This window comes from Salvelinus alpinus, chromosome 28 (genome assembly GCF_045679555.1).
Source record: "Salvelinus alpinus chromosome 28, SLU_Salpinus.1, whole genome shotgun sequence".
NCBI classification, from domain to species: domain Eukaryota; kingdom Metazoa; phylum Chordata; class Actinopteri; order Salmoniformes; family Salmonidae; genus Salvelinus; species Salvelinus alpinus.
In genome coordinates, this window is record NC_092113.1 from 3214285 (window position 1) to 3229493 (window position 15209).

The following is a 15209-nucleotide window of genomic DNA, read 5'->3' on the forward strand; positions in this document are numbered from 1 at the left end:
CTTAATTCCTGGAAATGACCTGGAAATCCCCCTAGATTGGATAGAGAGTCAACCACCTGCAAGCCCATCCTGACAGTAGTGGTAGAGATTAACCCTGATGTGGCCAGGTCTGGAATTCCCACTCCTTTTATCCTCACCAAAATTACATATCTGCCTAGTTCACTCCCAGATGCTACAGTATGTGTTTTGCGACAGGACATGTTGCTCTTTTTTATTCTCTTTTTTTTACCACATTTTTGTTTTTTGGGGGGGTTTACAGGTACAATATCAATTTCAATTCATATATTCAGTTTATATAACATGTACCCGTGGGCTGCCACGCAAAAGAAAAACAAAAGTAAGAAATACATAGAGAAATTATCGGGCCTACACCCCCAACTCCCCATCCCATTCCCCCCCCAACCCAACATATCTCAGTCCAACCCCCTGCATCTAAGCATTTAACTGCAGGGAACTACCACATTCTATGAAGGAATGTGCCTACCTGATTTAGGAGACACAGTGAACAGTTGGGAGTTGGGGCCAATTTCTTCGTAAAACTTTTCCTTGGTGTTAAATACAGTCTGTGAACAAACTTAAAATGTATAGTTTAATGGCTCGCATTGAGATGCAAAGTCCATATTTCTCCATATTGTGTTCCAGTTCAAGGGTTGTTCAGATTCACTAAGGACTCTGTGGACTATACTTTTTTTAATGGCTAGCTCATAATATGAGCTTTCCAAAAGTTGTTTATATATTATAGAGATAGGGATTTTTTCATAAATCCCATCATTGTTGGGTTCAGTAGTTGGGTTTCCCAAGGGACTCCATAGGCCAGCATAGGTGACCTAAGTTGTAAATATAAGAAAAAAAGGAGTTGCCTGGTAATGTGTATGTGTCCTTCAAATCATGGAATGTTCTTAAACCATTAAAGTCCGTGATATAGGCATGGGTACGGATGCCTCATTTGGACCATTGGGGGGGGATGCAAAAGGCATTATTGCGACCCTCCAGTTCGCAAGGCACTATTGTGAAGTAATGGAGTATGAGTATGCCATTTTGATTTCCAGTTACACCGTTTTTCAATTATGCGCGAAATAGAAATTGTGTGAACAATAATAGAACAAAGGAGTAGTTTACATTTTTTAAGGCATATATCAGTGAAGACGACCTCTTCCAGGGCAATAGGATACACCATATTTCTCTGTATACTCAGGCCAGGGGGCAGAAGAATCATGTCTAAACCAATTTAAGATAGGGCGAAATGCTAGTTCCTGGAAATACAATTGGTACTCATAGTCCTCCTACGTCTTTCCGTCTTAGTAAGTTTGTTAGCCAGAGGGGGAGATATGGGAAGCATTGAACTACCCAAATTCAGCCGTTGCAGTATATTAATTCTGCCAAAAGATATTCTGCCGGTTAAAGCAACTGTACCATCGTGCTCTAGCAGCTCCTTGTGGAGGGCTGGGTGCACGCTGACTTCGGTCGCCAGTTGGACGGTGTTTCCTCCGATACTTTGGTGCGGCTGGCTTCCGGGTTAAGCAAGCAGTGCGGCTTGGCAAGGTCGTGTTTCTGGGGACACATGGCCCTCGACCTTTGCCTCTCCCAAGTCAGTACGGGAGTTGCAGTGATTGGACAAGACTGTATAATAGCAATTGGGTAAAAATAACAAAAAAATGTGTACAGTGCCTTTGGAAAGTATTCAGACCCTTGACTTTTGTCATATTTTGTTAGGTTACAGCCTTATTAGAAAATGTATTAAATATTTTTTTCCCCCTCATCAATCTACACACAATACCCCATAGTAACAAAGGAAAAACAGTTTTTTAGAAAATTTTGCAAATGTATAAAAAAAACAAATGAAATATTACATTTGCATAAGTATTCAGACCCTTTACTCAGTACTTTGTTGAAGCATCTTTGGCAATGAGTCTTCTTGGGTATGACGCTAAAAGCTTGGCACACTTCTATTTGGGGAGTTTCTCCCATTCCTCTCTGCAGATCCTCTCAAGCTCTCTCAAGTTGGATGCGGAGCATTGCTGCACAGCTATTTTCATGTCTCTCCAGAGATGTTCGATCGGGTTCAAGTCCGGGCTCTAACTGGGTCACTCAAGGAAACTCAGAGACTTGTCCCGAATCCAGTCCTGCGTTGTCTTGGCTGTGTGCTCAGGGTCGTAGTCCTGATGGAAGGTGAACCTTCGCCCTAGTCTGAGGTCCTGAGCGTTCTGGAGCAGGTTTTCATCAAGGATATCTCTGTAGTTTGAAAAACATCCCCACAGCATGATGCTGCCACCAACATGCTTCACCCTAGGGATGGTGCCAGATTTCCTCCAGACGTGACGCTTGGTATTCAGGCCAAGGAGTTCAATCTTGATTTCATCAGACCAGAGAATCTTGTTTCTTATTGTCTGAGAGTCTTTAGGTGCCTTTTGGCAAACTCCAAGCGGGCTGTCATGTGCCTTTTACTGAGGAGTGGCTTCCGTCTGGCCACTCTACCATAATGGCCTGATTGGTGGAGTGCTGCAGAGATGGTTGTCCTTCTGGAAGGTTCTCCCATATCCACAGAGGAACTCTAGAGCTCTGTCAACATGACCATCAGGTTCTTGGTCACCTCCCTGACCAAGGCCCTTCTCCCCCGATTGCTCAGTTTGTCCGGGCGGCCAGGTCCAGGAAGTCTTGGTGGTTCCAAATTTCTTCCATTTAAGAATTATGGAGGCCTCGACACAATCCTGTCTCGGAGCTCTAAGGACAATTCCTTTGACCTCATGGCTTAGTTTTTGCTCTGACATGCACTGTCAACTGTGGGACCTTATGTAGACAGTTGTGTGCCCTTCCAAATAATGTCTAATCAATTGAATTTTCCACTGGTGAACTCCAAGCAAGTCGTAGAAACATCTCAAGGGTGATCAGTGGAAACAGGATGCACATGAGCTCAATTTCGAGTCTCGTAGCAAAGGGTCTGAATACTTATGTAAATAAGGTATTTGTTTTTTATACATTTGCAAAGATTTCTAAAAACTTGTTTTCACTCTGTCAATATCGGGTATTGTGTACAGATTGCTGAGGATTTGTATTTATTTAATCCATTTTAGAATAAGGCTGTAACTTAAGAAAATGTAGAAAAAGTCAAGGGGTCTGAATACTTTCTGAAGGCACTGTATATGACAAAATATAAAAATAATATAATATACTAATAATATTTTTAATTAAAACATTTCTTGCAATGGTTGTATCTAAGGAAGGAAATATATATACTCCTAAATATTTAATATGGGAAACAATTGGGATTCCATAAGTAGAGATGGAGTCCTCGTTCAGGGTCTTGAGAGGCAGGGGAGCACATTTGGTTAGATTAATTTTATAACTTGAGATGAAGTTGAATTTATCTATGATCTTCAATGCGTTTGGGAGCGATTGAGATACATTGTCTAGATATAGTAAAATATTGTCTGGGTATAATGAGATTGGGGAAATTGTTGTTATTTCATTCGATTGACGAATTGCCTGGGCCAGGGGTTCCATGGATAATAAAAATAGCAAAGGAGAAATCGGCTCACCTTATCTACTGCTTCTAGTGATTCTGAACAGAGCAGATATTGCCTGTTATAACAATGTCTGCGGGATTTGGCATACACAGTCGGGTCCATAAATATTTGGACATTCACCAAGTCGTTATTATTCTAGCTGTCTACCACAGCATATTGGAGTTGAAATTAAATAATGAATATGATTTGAGGGTATTTACATCCAAATCAATGAACGGTGTAGGAATTACAGCACTTTCTATATGTGCCTCCCCCCACCTTTTTAAGGGACCAAAAGTAATTGGACAATTGGCTGCTCAGCTGCTTCATGATCAGGTGTGTGTTATTCCCTCATTCGTTAATTTACAAGTAAGTAGATCAAAGGTCTAGAGTTGATTTCAAGTGTGTCATTTGCATTTGGAATGTGTTGCTGTTAACCCTCAACATGAAGTCCAAAGAGCTGTCACTGCCAGTGAAGCAAGCCATCATTAGCCTGAAAAAACAAAACAAACCCTTCAGAGAGACAGCAAAAACATTAGGTGTGGCCAAATCAACTATTTGGTACATTATTAACAAGAAAGAACACACTGGTGAGCTCAGGAACACCAAACGGCACAGAAGACCATGGAAAACAACTGTGGTGGGTGACAGAATAATTATTTCCCTGGTGAAGAAAAACCCCTTCACAACAGTTGTCCAGATCAAGAACACCCTCCAGGCGTAGCTATGTCAAAGTCAAGAGAAGACTTCACCAGAGTAAATACAGAGGGTTTACCACAAGATGTAAACCACAGGAAGACATCTTAAAAAAGCCTGTACAGTTCTGGAACAACATCCTATGGACAGATAAGACAAAGATCAACTTGTACCAGAATGATGGAAAGAGAAGAGTATGAAGAAGGGAAGGAACTGCTCATGATCCAAAGCATACCACCTCATCTGTGAAGCATGGTGTGTTATGGCGTGGGTATTTGTGGCTGCCAATGGAACTGGTTCCCTTGTATTTATTGATGATGTGACTGCTGGCCAAAGGAGAAAGATGAATTCTGTGTTTAGGGCTATATTATCTGCTCAGATTCAGCCAAATGCTTGGATGGTGCTCACAGTGCAGATGGGCAATGACCTGAAGCACAGTGCGAAAGCAAACCAATATTTTTTAAGGCAAAGAAGTGGAATGTTCTGCAATGGCCAAGTCCATCGCCTGACATGAATCGAATTGAGCATGCATTTCACTTGCTGAAAGCAAATCTGAAGGCAAAATGCCCCAAGAACAAGCAGGAAGTGAAGACAGCTGCAGTAAAGGCCTGGCAGAGCATCACCAGGGAAGAAACCCAGCAGCTGGTGATGTCTAGGGGTTCCAGACTTCAGGCAAAGAATTTGCAACCAAATATTAAAACTCTCAATTTAATTCATGATTACGTTCGTTTGTCCAATTACTTTTGAGCCCCTAAAATTGGAGGGCAAATGGTTGCAATTCCTGCGTGGTACTTCTGACAAAGATCTTAAATGAAAGATGACAGTCTACACTTAAAGCACATCTTGATTGTTTCCTTTCAAATCCATTGTACAGAGCCAAAATGGTGCAAATTGTGTCACTGTCCAAATACTTATGGACCTGCCTGTAGTATTTTAATCATATTAATAACATTGGAGCCACTTGGTTCAAGACAGACCCGTGATATGACCATTCTAGTCTATCAAAAGCTTTTTCTGCATCGAGAGATAAAACAGCCCAAGGAGCTGTTGTTTTCTGATGAAGCATGTAAGATATGTAATAGTCAATGGAGGTTATCTGAGGATAAAAGTTTTTGAACAAAGCCTATTTAGTTCGTGTCGACCAATGAGGGTAACTAAGTCTCGAGACGTGACAACAACATTTTTGAAAAGAGATTAATATCTGTGTTTATCACAATGAAAGCAAATTTAGTTTGCTTTCAGAAGAGGACTGGCCACCCCTCATAGCCTGGTTCCTCTCTCGGTTTCTTCCTAGGTTTTGGCCTTTCTACAGAGTTTTTCCTAGCCACCGTGCTTCTACACCTGCATTGCTTGCTGTTTGGGGTTTTAGGCTGGGTTTCTGTACAGCACTTTGAGATATCAGCTGATGTATGAAGGGCTATATAAATAAATTTGATTTGATTTAGTTCTGTATTCACATCTCTCAAAAATGAACCTTTGGGGGCCTCCCGTGTGGCGCAGTGGTCTAAGGCACTGCATCGCAGTGCTAGTTGTGCCACTAGAGATCCTGGTTTGAGTCCAGGCTCTGTCGCAGGTGACCGGGAGACCAATGGGGCAGCGCACAATTGGCCCAGCATCGTCTGGGTTGTTCTTTCCTCCGACACATTGGTGCGGCTGGACTTCCGTGTCAACTTGGCTGGGTTGTGTTTCGGGGGATGCACGGCTCTTGACCATCATCTCTCCCGAGTCCATATGAGAGTTGCAGTGATGGGACAAGACTGTAACTACCAATTGGATACCATGAAAAAGGGGTAAAAAGAACAGCTGTGTTAATCATTTCGAGCAATAGTAGACCTTATTAATTTCAACATTTCAAAGAGACCTCAGGAGGAATACTGCTCCATCCAAGTGATTTGCCTTTATTCATTTATCCATGCTTTTTTTATCCATCATTTATCCATGCTTTATCCCTTTTGAGTTCATTGAGTGAGATTTAGGCTTCTGCTGAGAGAAGAGGAGTCTGGCTTGGTGTGGATTAAGTGTTAGGTGTTAGGTGGATTAGGTGTTTAGTTCTTTATAGTAGCGGGAGAATCTTTTATTGATTAATTTGGGTTCTGATAGTAGTTTCTGCGCAGCTTGTTGGCCAGTAAAAGATTGGAACGATTGCCATGGAAGTAATGGTTGAGTCTAACTCGATGGATGGCAAATTCTGCTCTCTGTCTTATCAACGTTCTCTCTTGACTTTGGAAAGAGTAATGGCTACCTGATCTGAAAAAAAAGTGTTGAGAACGCTCTAATGCAGTTAAGAACATTTCCAATTTGGATATCTTCTTTAACTGTGATTTATTCAACTCAGATTCAAATGCAGATGCATCATTTTTTTCATGTTGCGTCAGTCTAAGTAACATGATCATTTTGAGTATCTTATGCATCATTATGATTACACCTTTAGTTTTGTTTGGGGCTGATGGAAAAGCAGACAGTTTGTACAAAATGGTTCTTCATTCTATGTGCGTCCTTATAGAGCAGGTGTGTTTCTTGTTATATCAATATGGTTTCTTGCTGGAATACCAAGACAGCTGGAACATTTGATAGGACAATTTAGGCCTTTCAAATTCCAAGTGAGAATGTTATACACGTGATATAATTGTTATCTTAGCCCATGGATGTGTAACTAAAAGCAGGACCTTAAGCAGCATATTTTTGGAGGGGTCTTTTAAGGCATTGAAACATAAATAACGTAAAACATAAAACAAGTAACCATTTTCAGACCTTTACAGTTTAGTTAGTAGACTTGATGTGTTAGCGTGAATAATGAAGACAAATATCAAATATAATCTTAAAAAGTAGGCTAAATACAACAGCAGATATGCAAGCCTGACCACCATATTTGAAGAAATGTCAAACAGAAAGGTTGTAGGAGCAATAGTTATTGACCCATTATCCTCATTATTATTAGTAAAATGGCTTAAATGACCTTAAACATAACCTGACCCTCAATGTGTATTAAGCATTTAAGTGCTCTATACTATGTCCGAAAAAGAACATGGTATGTGAAATAAATGCAGTCTATGATCTAGATCTCACAAGACTTAATCGTGGCCTGTAGGCCGAGTCCTCCCTGGGAGATACATTTTGACGCGTAAACGGAGGGGGACAGCCATCAACATGAACTGAATTGAGTGGTAGCCCATATCGGACTGGCCATCTATCCTAAACAGAAAAGAAAAAAATATCAGAGGAATAGCTTCCAATTTAAATGGACATATTTAGCCCTTAAGGATGCAATGTGCTGTAACCACACAAGGAAGCAGCCCCAATCTGTAAACACTTCAATATATTGTCCGTTGTTCATTAATTGGTATGGTGTCATCATTGGCTAAATGTCTTGGACCGTAAGTCATGTAATAATAGCACAGTCCAATCTGCAGTAATAATAACAACAGCAACAATAGCAGTGTTCCGTTTACACAATTGAGAGTAGTGTCCTTATCATTGTCTTATGCTGAGGTCACCATCATAGCCATAAGCTAGGCTGTATGGTTGTGTATGGAAGCCTACCTGAAAACTGAGCCAGTGTTGCTCTATCTCTGACACAAATACTGAGGGTGACAATCACAGCAAAGTGGCCACTGAAAATGAGAGTTTTGCATGACAGTCCAAAATGGACTTGAACTTTTGTACACATCTAACATTTTCCCATAGCTGTTGAACAAATCAATCCCAAAAATGGCTTCGGCTTGGTTGAGTAGGGTAAGTGTGTTCCCTAATGAGCAGGCGGAGTGAGTGTGAAGGTGTAGTCTAGCTGAGCTCCAGTGATTACTGGTTGGATTGGGAGGCCCAGTGCCTTGTGGGAGAAGAGTAATCAAAGCGGCTCATGAGGGAGCAACGAGTATCGTCTGGCAATCAGGCCACAACAGAGGTCTCATTCATCACTTCCCTTTTCAAGTACAACCCCCCAAGACATCCTACACCACCACGACCACCACGGAGTGCCTAGAAATCCCCATACCACGTAGTTGGTAGAGGGAGGGACGTAGCCCAGACTCTAGATGGAGCAGGGTAGTTATCGACTCTAACAGAAAGAAAAATAATTTACCTTGGACCGCTTTCCAATAGAAACCAGGCCTCTTTATGTGTAGAGAACATATTTTGTGTTTTTGCAGTGCATGCTTTCTCCTTTCCTCTCCGAAAGACTCTGGCATGCTGCCCTAATGGGGGTTGATAACAGGCATAACTCAGGGTCCTTATCGATTGAGTCTCTTCCTGTCCTTAAGGATGTCACCATGCTGCACCCTCTTTCCCTTCACCCAGTGACCATGACTTCTGACCCTTAACAATATCAGCTTGACCCAGGTGGCTGGACAGTAGCCAGGCTAGTCATCTTTGTCTCCACTGCCCCTGGGAATGAGCTGCTCCAAATGGGGCAGAGATACTCAGAGTGTGCTGGATGGACATTTATGCGAATGAACTTCGACTCTCTCAGTCAACCTACTCTGAAGCAACAGTAATCTACCATTTCATTCTTGGATGATACTCTAATATTTCAGATATGCAGCGTAGAAAACAGCTGAGGGCATCTGTCAAAACAAATATGTGTCGCACTGCATCCAAGGCAAGCTGGGGGATGTTAACTCATAGGCACTTACACGGCATACTGGATAAGTTGACTTTGGCCTTGCCTTTATAAACAAATCGTGTGAATGGTAAACACCAATGCCAATAATGACCTGGCATATTTCAATCTTCTCGCTCTCGGGAATCCTTGCTGCATGGAATGTACGTGATAGGCTTCTCTCATGCTAACTCCCAATGAAACACCCCATACAGCTAATACATACACTATACATTCCTATGGAGGCCCAGTGCTGAAAGCAGAAAAAAATCCCAACAGGTCTCAACAGTTATAGTATAGTAAAGAAGGGTGGCTAGTCAAGGCTGGGAAAATCCACAGTTGACTGTTTGTCACACGATACCTACTTACAATATAGTGCAACAGTCTGAATTCCTATAGCTCTGGCCTAGTTTGTACTGTAATTCAGCAGCTGTGGCAGTGATAAAATCAGAAGGAGATTATTACATTTTGGTGCAGTTTTAGTGCAGTACACTGAAATCCTATTATGTGTAATCCATAGTAGTACTGTTAGTTATTATGAACGGTAAACCCGTAAACCCTATTGGAATCTCATGAACTGATTGAGGATTTTTTTCTTCCAGTGGGAAACCTAGATTTCATGAGAAGATGATGCAACATATTGGAGGCCCCATACAGTGGTCATTTGGAGGTCATACACAATCACGGGTATTACCTATGGATGTGTGTCACAAACGACCCCAATCTCAAAGCAGAGATAGGTATTCTCTGTAATAGGGGTCCCCAACTGGTGGCCCGCTGGCCTCAATCTTGTTGATGATCCCTGCTCTATGAATACTGTACTCTCTTAACCCATCCTCCAGACATTTAGCTAGTCTCTTCATCATCTGTTCTCCATCTCAGAAGCTCCTCTCGATGTACAGTATTTATGCCTTGGGGAGGGCTGCTAATGCTGAGCCTACTGATGATTGAACGTGAGGGACACTGCTACAGAATCTACAGAAGCTGAGTGGGTGGCAGGTAGCCTAGCTGTTAGAGCGTTGGGCCAGTAACCGAAGGACGCTGGTTTGAATACCTGAGGTGACTATGTAAAAATTTGCTGATGTGCCCTTGAACTCGGCACTTAACCCTAATTTGCTCCAGGGGCACTGTACTACTACGGCTGCCCCTGTACAACAACACATGTCCCTGCAGCTATCTGATATACATAAAAAAAATACAAATAAAAAATGGTGTTCAGGAGGCTACTGGCAAGAGGGAAGACCTGATGAAGACGCCACAAGGAAGATGTCACATTACAGTATCTATCTGTCACTCTGGGTTTGAATTAACGCAAACATGGAAACTATCCTTGAATTCTCCAGATGACTCCATTGTAAGTCCTTTATTGAGAGGTTATCCTAAGGAATTTCGATTTGATCAAATGAACTTGAACTTTCTGGAAAGTACAAGCATAGTAATCTCCAACCGTTGTTGTGTGTAGCAAAGTGGAAGGCTTACTGTCGAGGGACCATATGCTTTCCGTGAAGCCTAGTTTTTCCTGGACCAGTGTCGGCTAGCAGCTACTATAGACTGATTTAAGACATTCAAGACCTAACATAGGATGTAAGAGAAGGAGGACAGTAAATCATCTGAGGTTCTAACAATGGTCTACTGTCTTCATAGGCACACATTTATACACCATTACATTGGATGAATGTGGTTCCTATCTTTTAATGAACCAAAAAAATGCTTATGTAAGAACTGCTTTTATGTATAGCCCTAGTGCCTTCAACTAGGTTTCAGAGAACATTGTAGGAGATTTACTCACCTTAAATACAAGTACAGTAATTATAAAAATGTATACAAAAATATCCGCTGCACACTATTATTTTAGACTGTGGACTGGTAGAGTGGCCATATATTGCTGACTTACCCTCAGTGTTTCGAGACTGATTGTTTGGGCCCTGGTAGTTGAAGAGGACCTGGGACTGTCTCCTGGCTGGCTGGTCTCCTTCCTCCCTCATGACAGGAGCTCTGCTGGTCGGGCTGAACTTCACTGCGAGAAACTCCTGGTCAAGTTTACTCTGGGGCTTTGTGGGCTCCTCACGCTGCTCCTCAAGATGCTCCTCAAGGTGCTTCTCGTGGTGCCGCCCGTAGCTTTGGGATGAACGACTGCCATCATGGTGATGACTGCTTTGGTTGTCTCTGTGTTCGTGGTGGCCAGTGTGTCTCACTCCCTTGTCACTACGGACAGTTTGTGTGACGTCCTTCTTCATCACTATGTCACCATCTCTGTGATGCCTGCTTTCCCGGTCAACAACTTCCTGTTGACGCCTGTGGCTCTCTGAAGTAACTTCCTGTTTAGTTGTTGTTGTCGATGTTGTTGACTCCCCCTGGGCCTTTGAGGTGGCCTGGTCCATGCGATGTGGATCCTCGGTAACGGTCACCTCCTCTCTTCTCTCCTGATCATATGTTCCCAGTCTCTCTCTCAGCTCCTGCCTCAGGTCATTAAAGATCTCATAAGTAGGAAAGCTTGTCTCAGCATAGGATGGTGACACTGTGGTCGATTCTGTTGGCTGGACCGGGTCTTGTGGTATAGTAGATGAGGGGTCAGGCAGTGTGTAGTCATACTCCTCATCTTCATCCAGGACAGGTGGGTCCTCTTTGTAAAGAGGTAGGGTGTTACCGCGGGCGAATGGGTCTAATGGGCTTGTCTGTCTATTGTCATGCGGTTTGCTGAGGTCTCTCAGAGGGTTGTTGTTCTGTCTGGTTGTTGCTAACATGGGCTTCTTAATGTTACGAGGGTTGCAGTCAGGGATAGGAGAACACATCAGGCTCCCGCCATCGTTAGGACAGTGACACACCTGACACGGGTCCATCTGGAAGGAGTGGCCCGCTTCATACTTCTGGTTGCCTTGGACACAACCGATGCTCTCACACTGCGGACACCCATCCGCAGGTTCCACGACAGTGATGCAGTTGGGAGGGATCTCGGGACACGGGATGAAATGGCACCCGATCCTCCCGCCTCCCTGTGGACAAGAACATTCTGTGCTTCCGAAATCCACAAAGTAAGATTCTCCCTCTGGAACTTTCCCATTCCGGAAGCCTGCATGGATGCAGTCATAGTACTGGTAACCTTCACATGAGCATCCTATTTTAACGCAGGTGGCACAGCAAGCGCCCTTCTCCAAAACCTCCTCAATGCAGTTGTCCAACACTGGACAATCCACGCCTGTACAGTCCCTTTGGCTTAAACAGGTGACCAGGCACAACAGGAGCACACATTGAAACAGCATCAGTTTTTCTCGGTTCATTTCTCATAAAAGTCCCAGAGCCCAAGAACAATTGTTGAAAATTGAATTTGATGACGACTATTGTCCACAGTCTTCTGCGGTCGACCTGGAGTGAGAATGATGTTGAAGGTTCGCTTTCAAATGGCCTCCTTTAACCTGTGAGAATGAAAGAGAAACAACATGACATTACTGTTATGTTAAGTTACTGTAGTGACAGAACCACAAGATCATCACCAAGATCATCACCAAGTCGTTTGTCATTGAACTGGGTCCTACTAGTCTCCACTGTTTAAACTAGCTACCATTAGTGTCATTAGGCCGAGACTAAAATTGACCAATGGGCTAATGTATGTTTTTCCATGCCCATTCTCTGGTCACAGGACAGCTCGGGATGCATACTGTGGTTTGCGTTACATTGGTATGGAAATGTGGCTACAGGTAACGCCGGATAGGGATAGGGGGAAATATGGACAACCCTAGAGAAACCGTCCAAAGTTAGAAAAGAAAGGTACTGTGCCTGACAGCTCCTACACACAGAATAACACAGATAAGAGAGGACAAAGCTCATGCACTACAGTAGGCTTAATGTGGTTGCTAGTCAGATATTTTCTAAATCTGCAATTCAAAATGTGTCCTTTCTAAGAAGTGTGTTCTGTACGTTTTAATAAGATGCATTTCTTACACTACTGTACTTGGACCGAACAATCTTTGCAGTGATCCATATTCAGCCAGTTCTGAACTCGTGTGTGATCCAAGTCAGTGATGTGACTACAAATCAGAGAACATATTGAAAACCAGGTGTTTTCTATTTCACTTTTCCTGTTTTTCCTCAACCGTTCATGTGCTTGATCCAGTCCTAAGAAACACTGCAGCGTTTCAACCAAAGGAATCTGTTGTACGATTCTACAAGTTATTTTCTAAATGCATTCCAGTTCTAAGTGAAACATTATGTGTGTGTGTGAAACAAATATTAGATATATTTCTTAACATTTTACTCATCTTTAACACTGGGCTTAACTCAGTTGAGGAATACGAACAGTGTTAGACTCAAAAGACACACACATAGCACAACAGCCCAGACTCATTGCCCCCATAATGCTTAGAGACAGCATGCTGGTGCATGGATTCCAACATATGGTGGAGCAGTTTGGGAGGGCAAAAGTCACCCAGTGTTGACATGGTATATTTTCCTCAATAGACACCCTTCACGCTCATGTGTACCTTGGATGTGTGGAGAAGTCTGCACTGACACGTCTTTAAACTCCCAGCAGCAACCCAGAACTCTGTTTTCTATATCAACATATTCTAAAATACTATACTCCTGCCATGTGATGTCACGGTTCCATGACTATCTTTGAATAAGAATGTTGAGTTTATCAACCTACATGTATAGAGGTATGGTGTGCTGCTCTGTGCTGAGGCATCCTATTATCTAGGCGCAAATTTGCCCTTTCAGTGCTGATTATGTAGGGGACCATGCACTTCCTTTCAGTGAGGATTCTATCATTAACCCAACCCCTCAGTGTCAAAGTCAACCAAGCACGGGTTATGGCAGTCACAGCCAACTGCAGAGGTTTTCTAAATGAAATATTACAACCCCCCCCCCCCCTTCCAAATTCAACGTTTCTTCAAATGATACATTTTTGAGAGCCATTAGACATCCAATTGGAAGTAAAACATTGGTTCTGGCTACTTCTCGCACATCTGGGGCTACGTCTCTCTCACTTCATCATACCAGACCACAGAATGAGAAGGACTTCAGCACAGACGAACGCACCACTTAGACAATCAATGATGGCTTTGTATGCAGCGGGTAAGGAATCATTTTAACAGGTCTCACAGTCTTGACTGGCATGTGCCCCACTGGTTTGGTGTTTTAATGATGTTGAATTCAGCACATGGCATGCAACGACATGGCATGATGTACTGCATAAAAGGCTGAGGCTCAGAGTTCCTATGTCTGCCACAGCTGACGGTGAGATTCAAAAAAGAAAAAGAGAGTTGGTCTGGGAAAATAAAAAACTGATTGTATAAACATGTGTCACTCACAACCACTATCAGAATCTGTGATAAGAGGATAAAGTGAATAGAAGACACATCTAGCCGCTGTATCTTTGCTGACCAATGTAAGATTAATAAAAAAATATATATATATTTTTTAAAACAATTCCAAAGTTTTCCAAACAACGTTTATGTACATGGCTTGCTCATGTATCTCTCCTAGTATCCAGGAGTTTGAGCCAGGATACAGAAAACATTGTTGTCATGTGATTTTACAGGAAAAGTTCTCAACAGTAATGTTTGTCTTAGCATTTTTTAAATACTATATTCTCTGACTGGTGTAAAGACTTAGATATCCTACAAGATAATGTCAGTCTATCTGCTAGGCTGAGAATAACGACTTGAATGTAATTAAGTCAGTAGCCTGAGGGTTGATAAGGTACACAAACTCACATGGAGACAGATCACTTTTACAAATACTACTGTTTACGTTTTGTCATTACATACAAATGGACATACGCAATAGACTTCAGGGCTGAGAATACTCCATCATTTGAAATTGGAAACGGGACTTGAACACATTTTTTCTCTGTGTTTGAACAATAAACGTTAAGTGTGAAAGTGAAATAGGCCTAATTTAATAGAGGATAAATAAAATGCTGAAATGTCCTTAGTTATGTGAAGAATTAAACGTCAATATAACCTGCCATGCATATAACTGATGGGTAGAAACGTCGGAAAGGAAAACCATCATTTTTTACATGTTACATGCAGTCTCTTTATAAGGTTAGCACATAAACACATTCTCACAAACAAGCGTGCAAAGGCAGTGAGGCAGTGGTTGAAAAGTTGTCTTTACCTTAAGTCTCAGTTCTGTGAGCGTGCGACCGGTATCTTGTATGCTGGCCCAAAGTTAGCTGAGCGCATTCTGAAGAGAAGGGGGATGTGCAAGCGCTCTCTGAAAACTGAGAGAGGATAGGGGCGGAACAGAAACTTTCTTTCCCCTTCCGAATACTTCGGCAAATTAGTTATGAGGTCAGGAATACTTCTGCGCCTCGATTTCATTGAGCTGCTGATTCACGTTTGAACGAATTCCAATCGCTTCCATCTGTGTATCTCGCTGCTGTTTGACTTGATTGAAACGGGCTGCTTGCTGTC

At 42.4% G+C, this 15209-nt stretch overlaps 1 protein-coding gene across 2 annotated transcripts in view; it reads right to left on the reverse strand.

The window, feature by feature from the left end:
* The window catches only part of LOC139556957 (fibulin-2-like), a 49825-nt gene extending 34827 nt beyond the window's left edge, over positions 1–14998 (reverse strand). For both annotated transcript variants that reach the window (XM_071371147.1, XM_071371146.1), the window contains exons 1-2: positions 14911–14998; positions 10688–12206 (exon numbers count right to left, since the gene is read on the reverse strand). In XM_071371147.1, the coding sequence (XP_071227248.1) occupies positions 10688–12071 (1384 nt within the window). In that variant the 5' untranslated portion in view covers positions 12072–12206; positions 14911–14998. The remainder of the gene's footprint in view (positions 1–10687; positions 12207–14910) is intronic.
* Between the last annotated feature and the right edge of the window lie 211 nt (positions 14999–15209).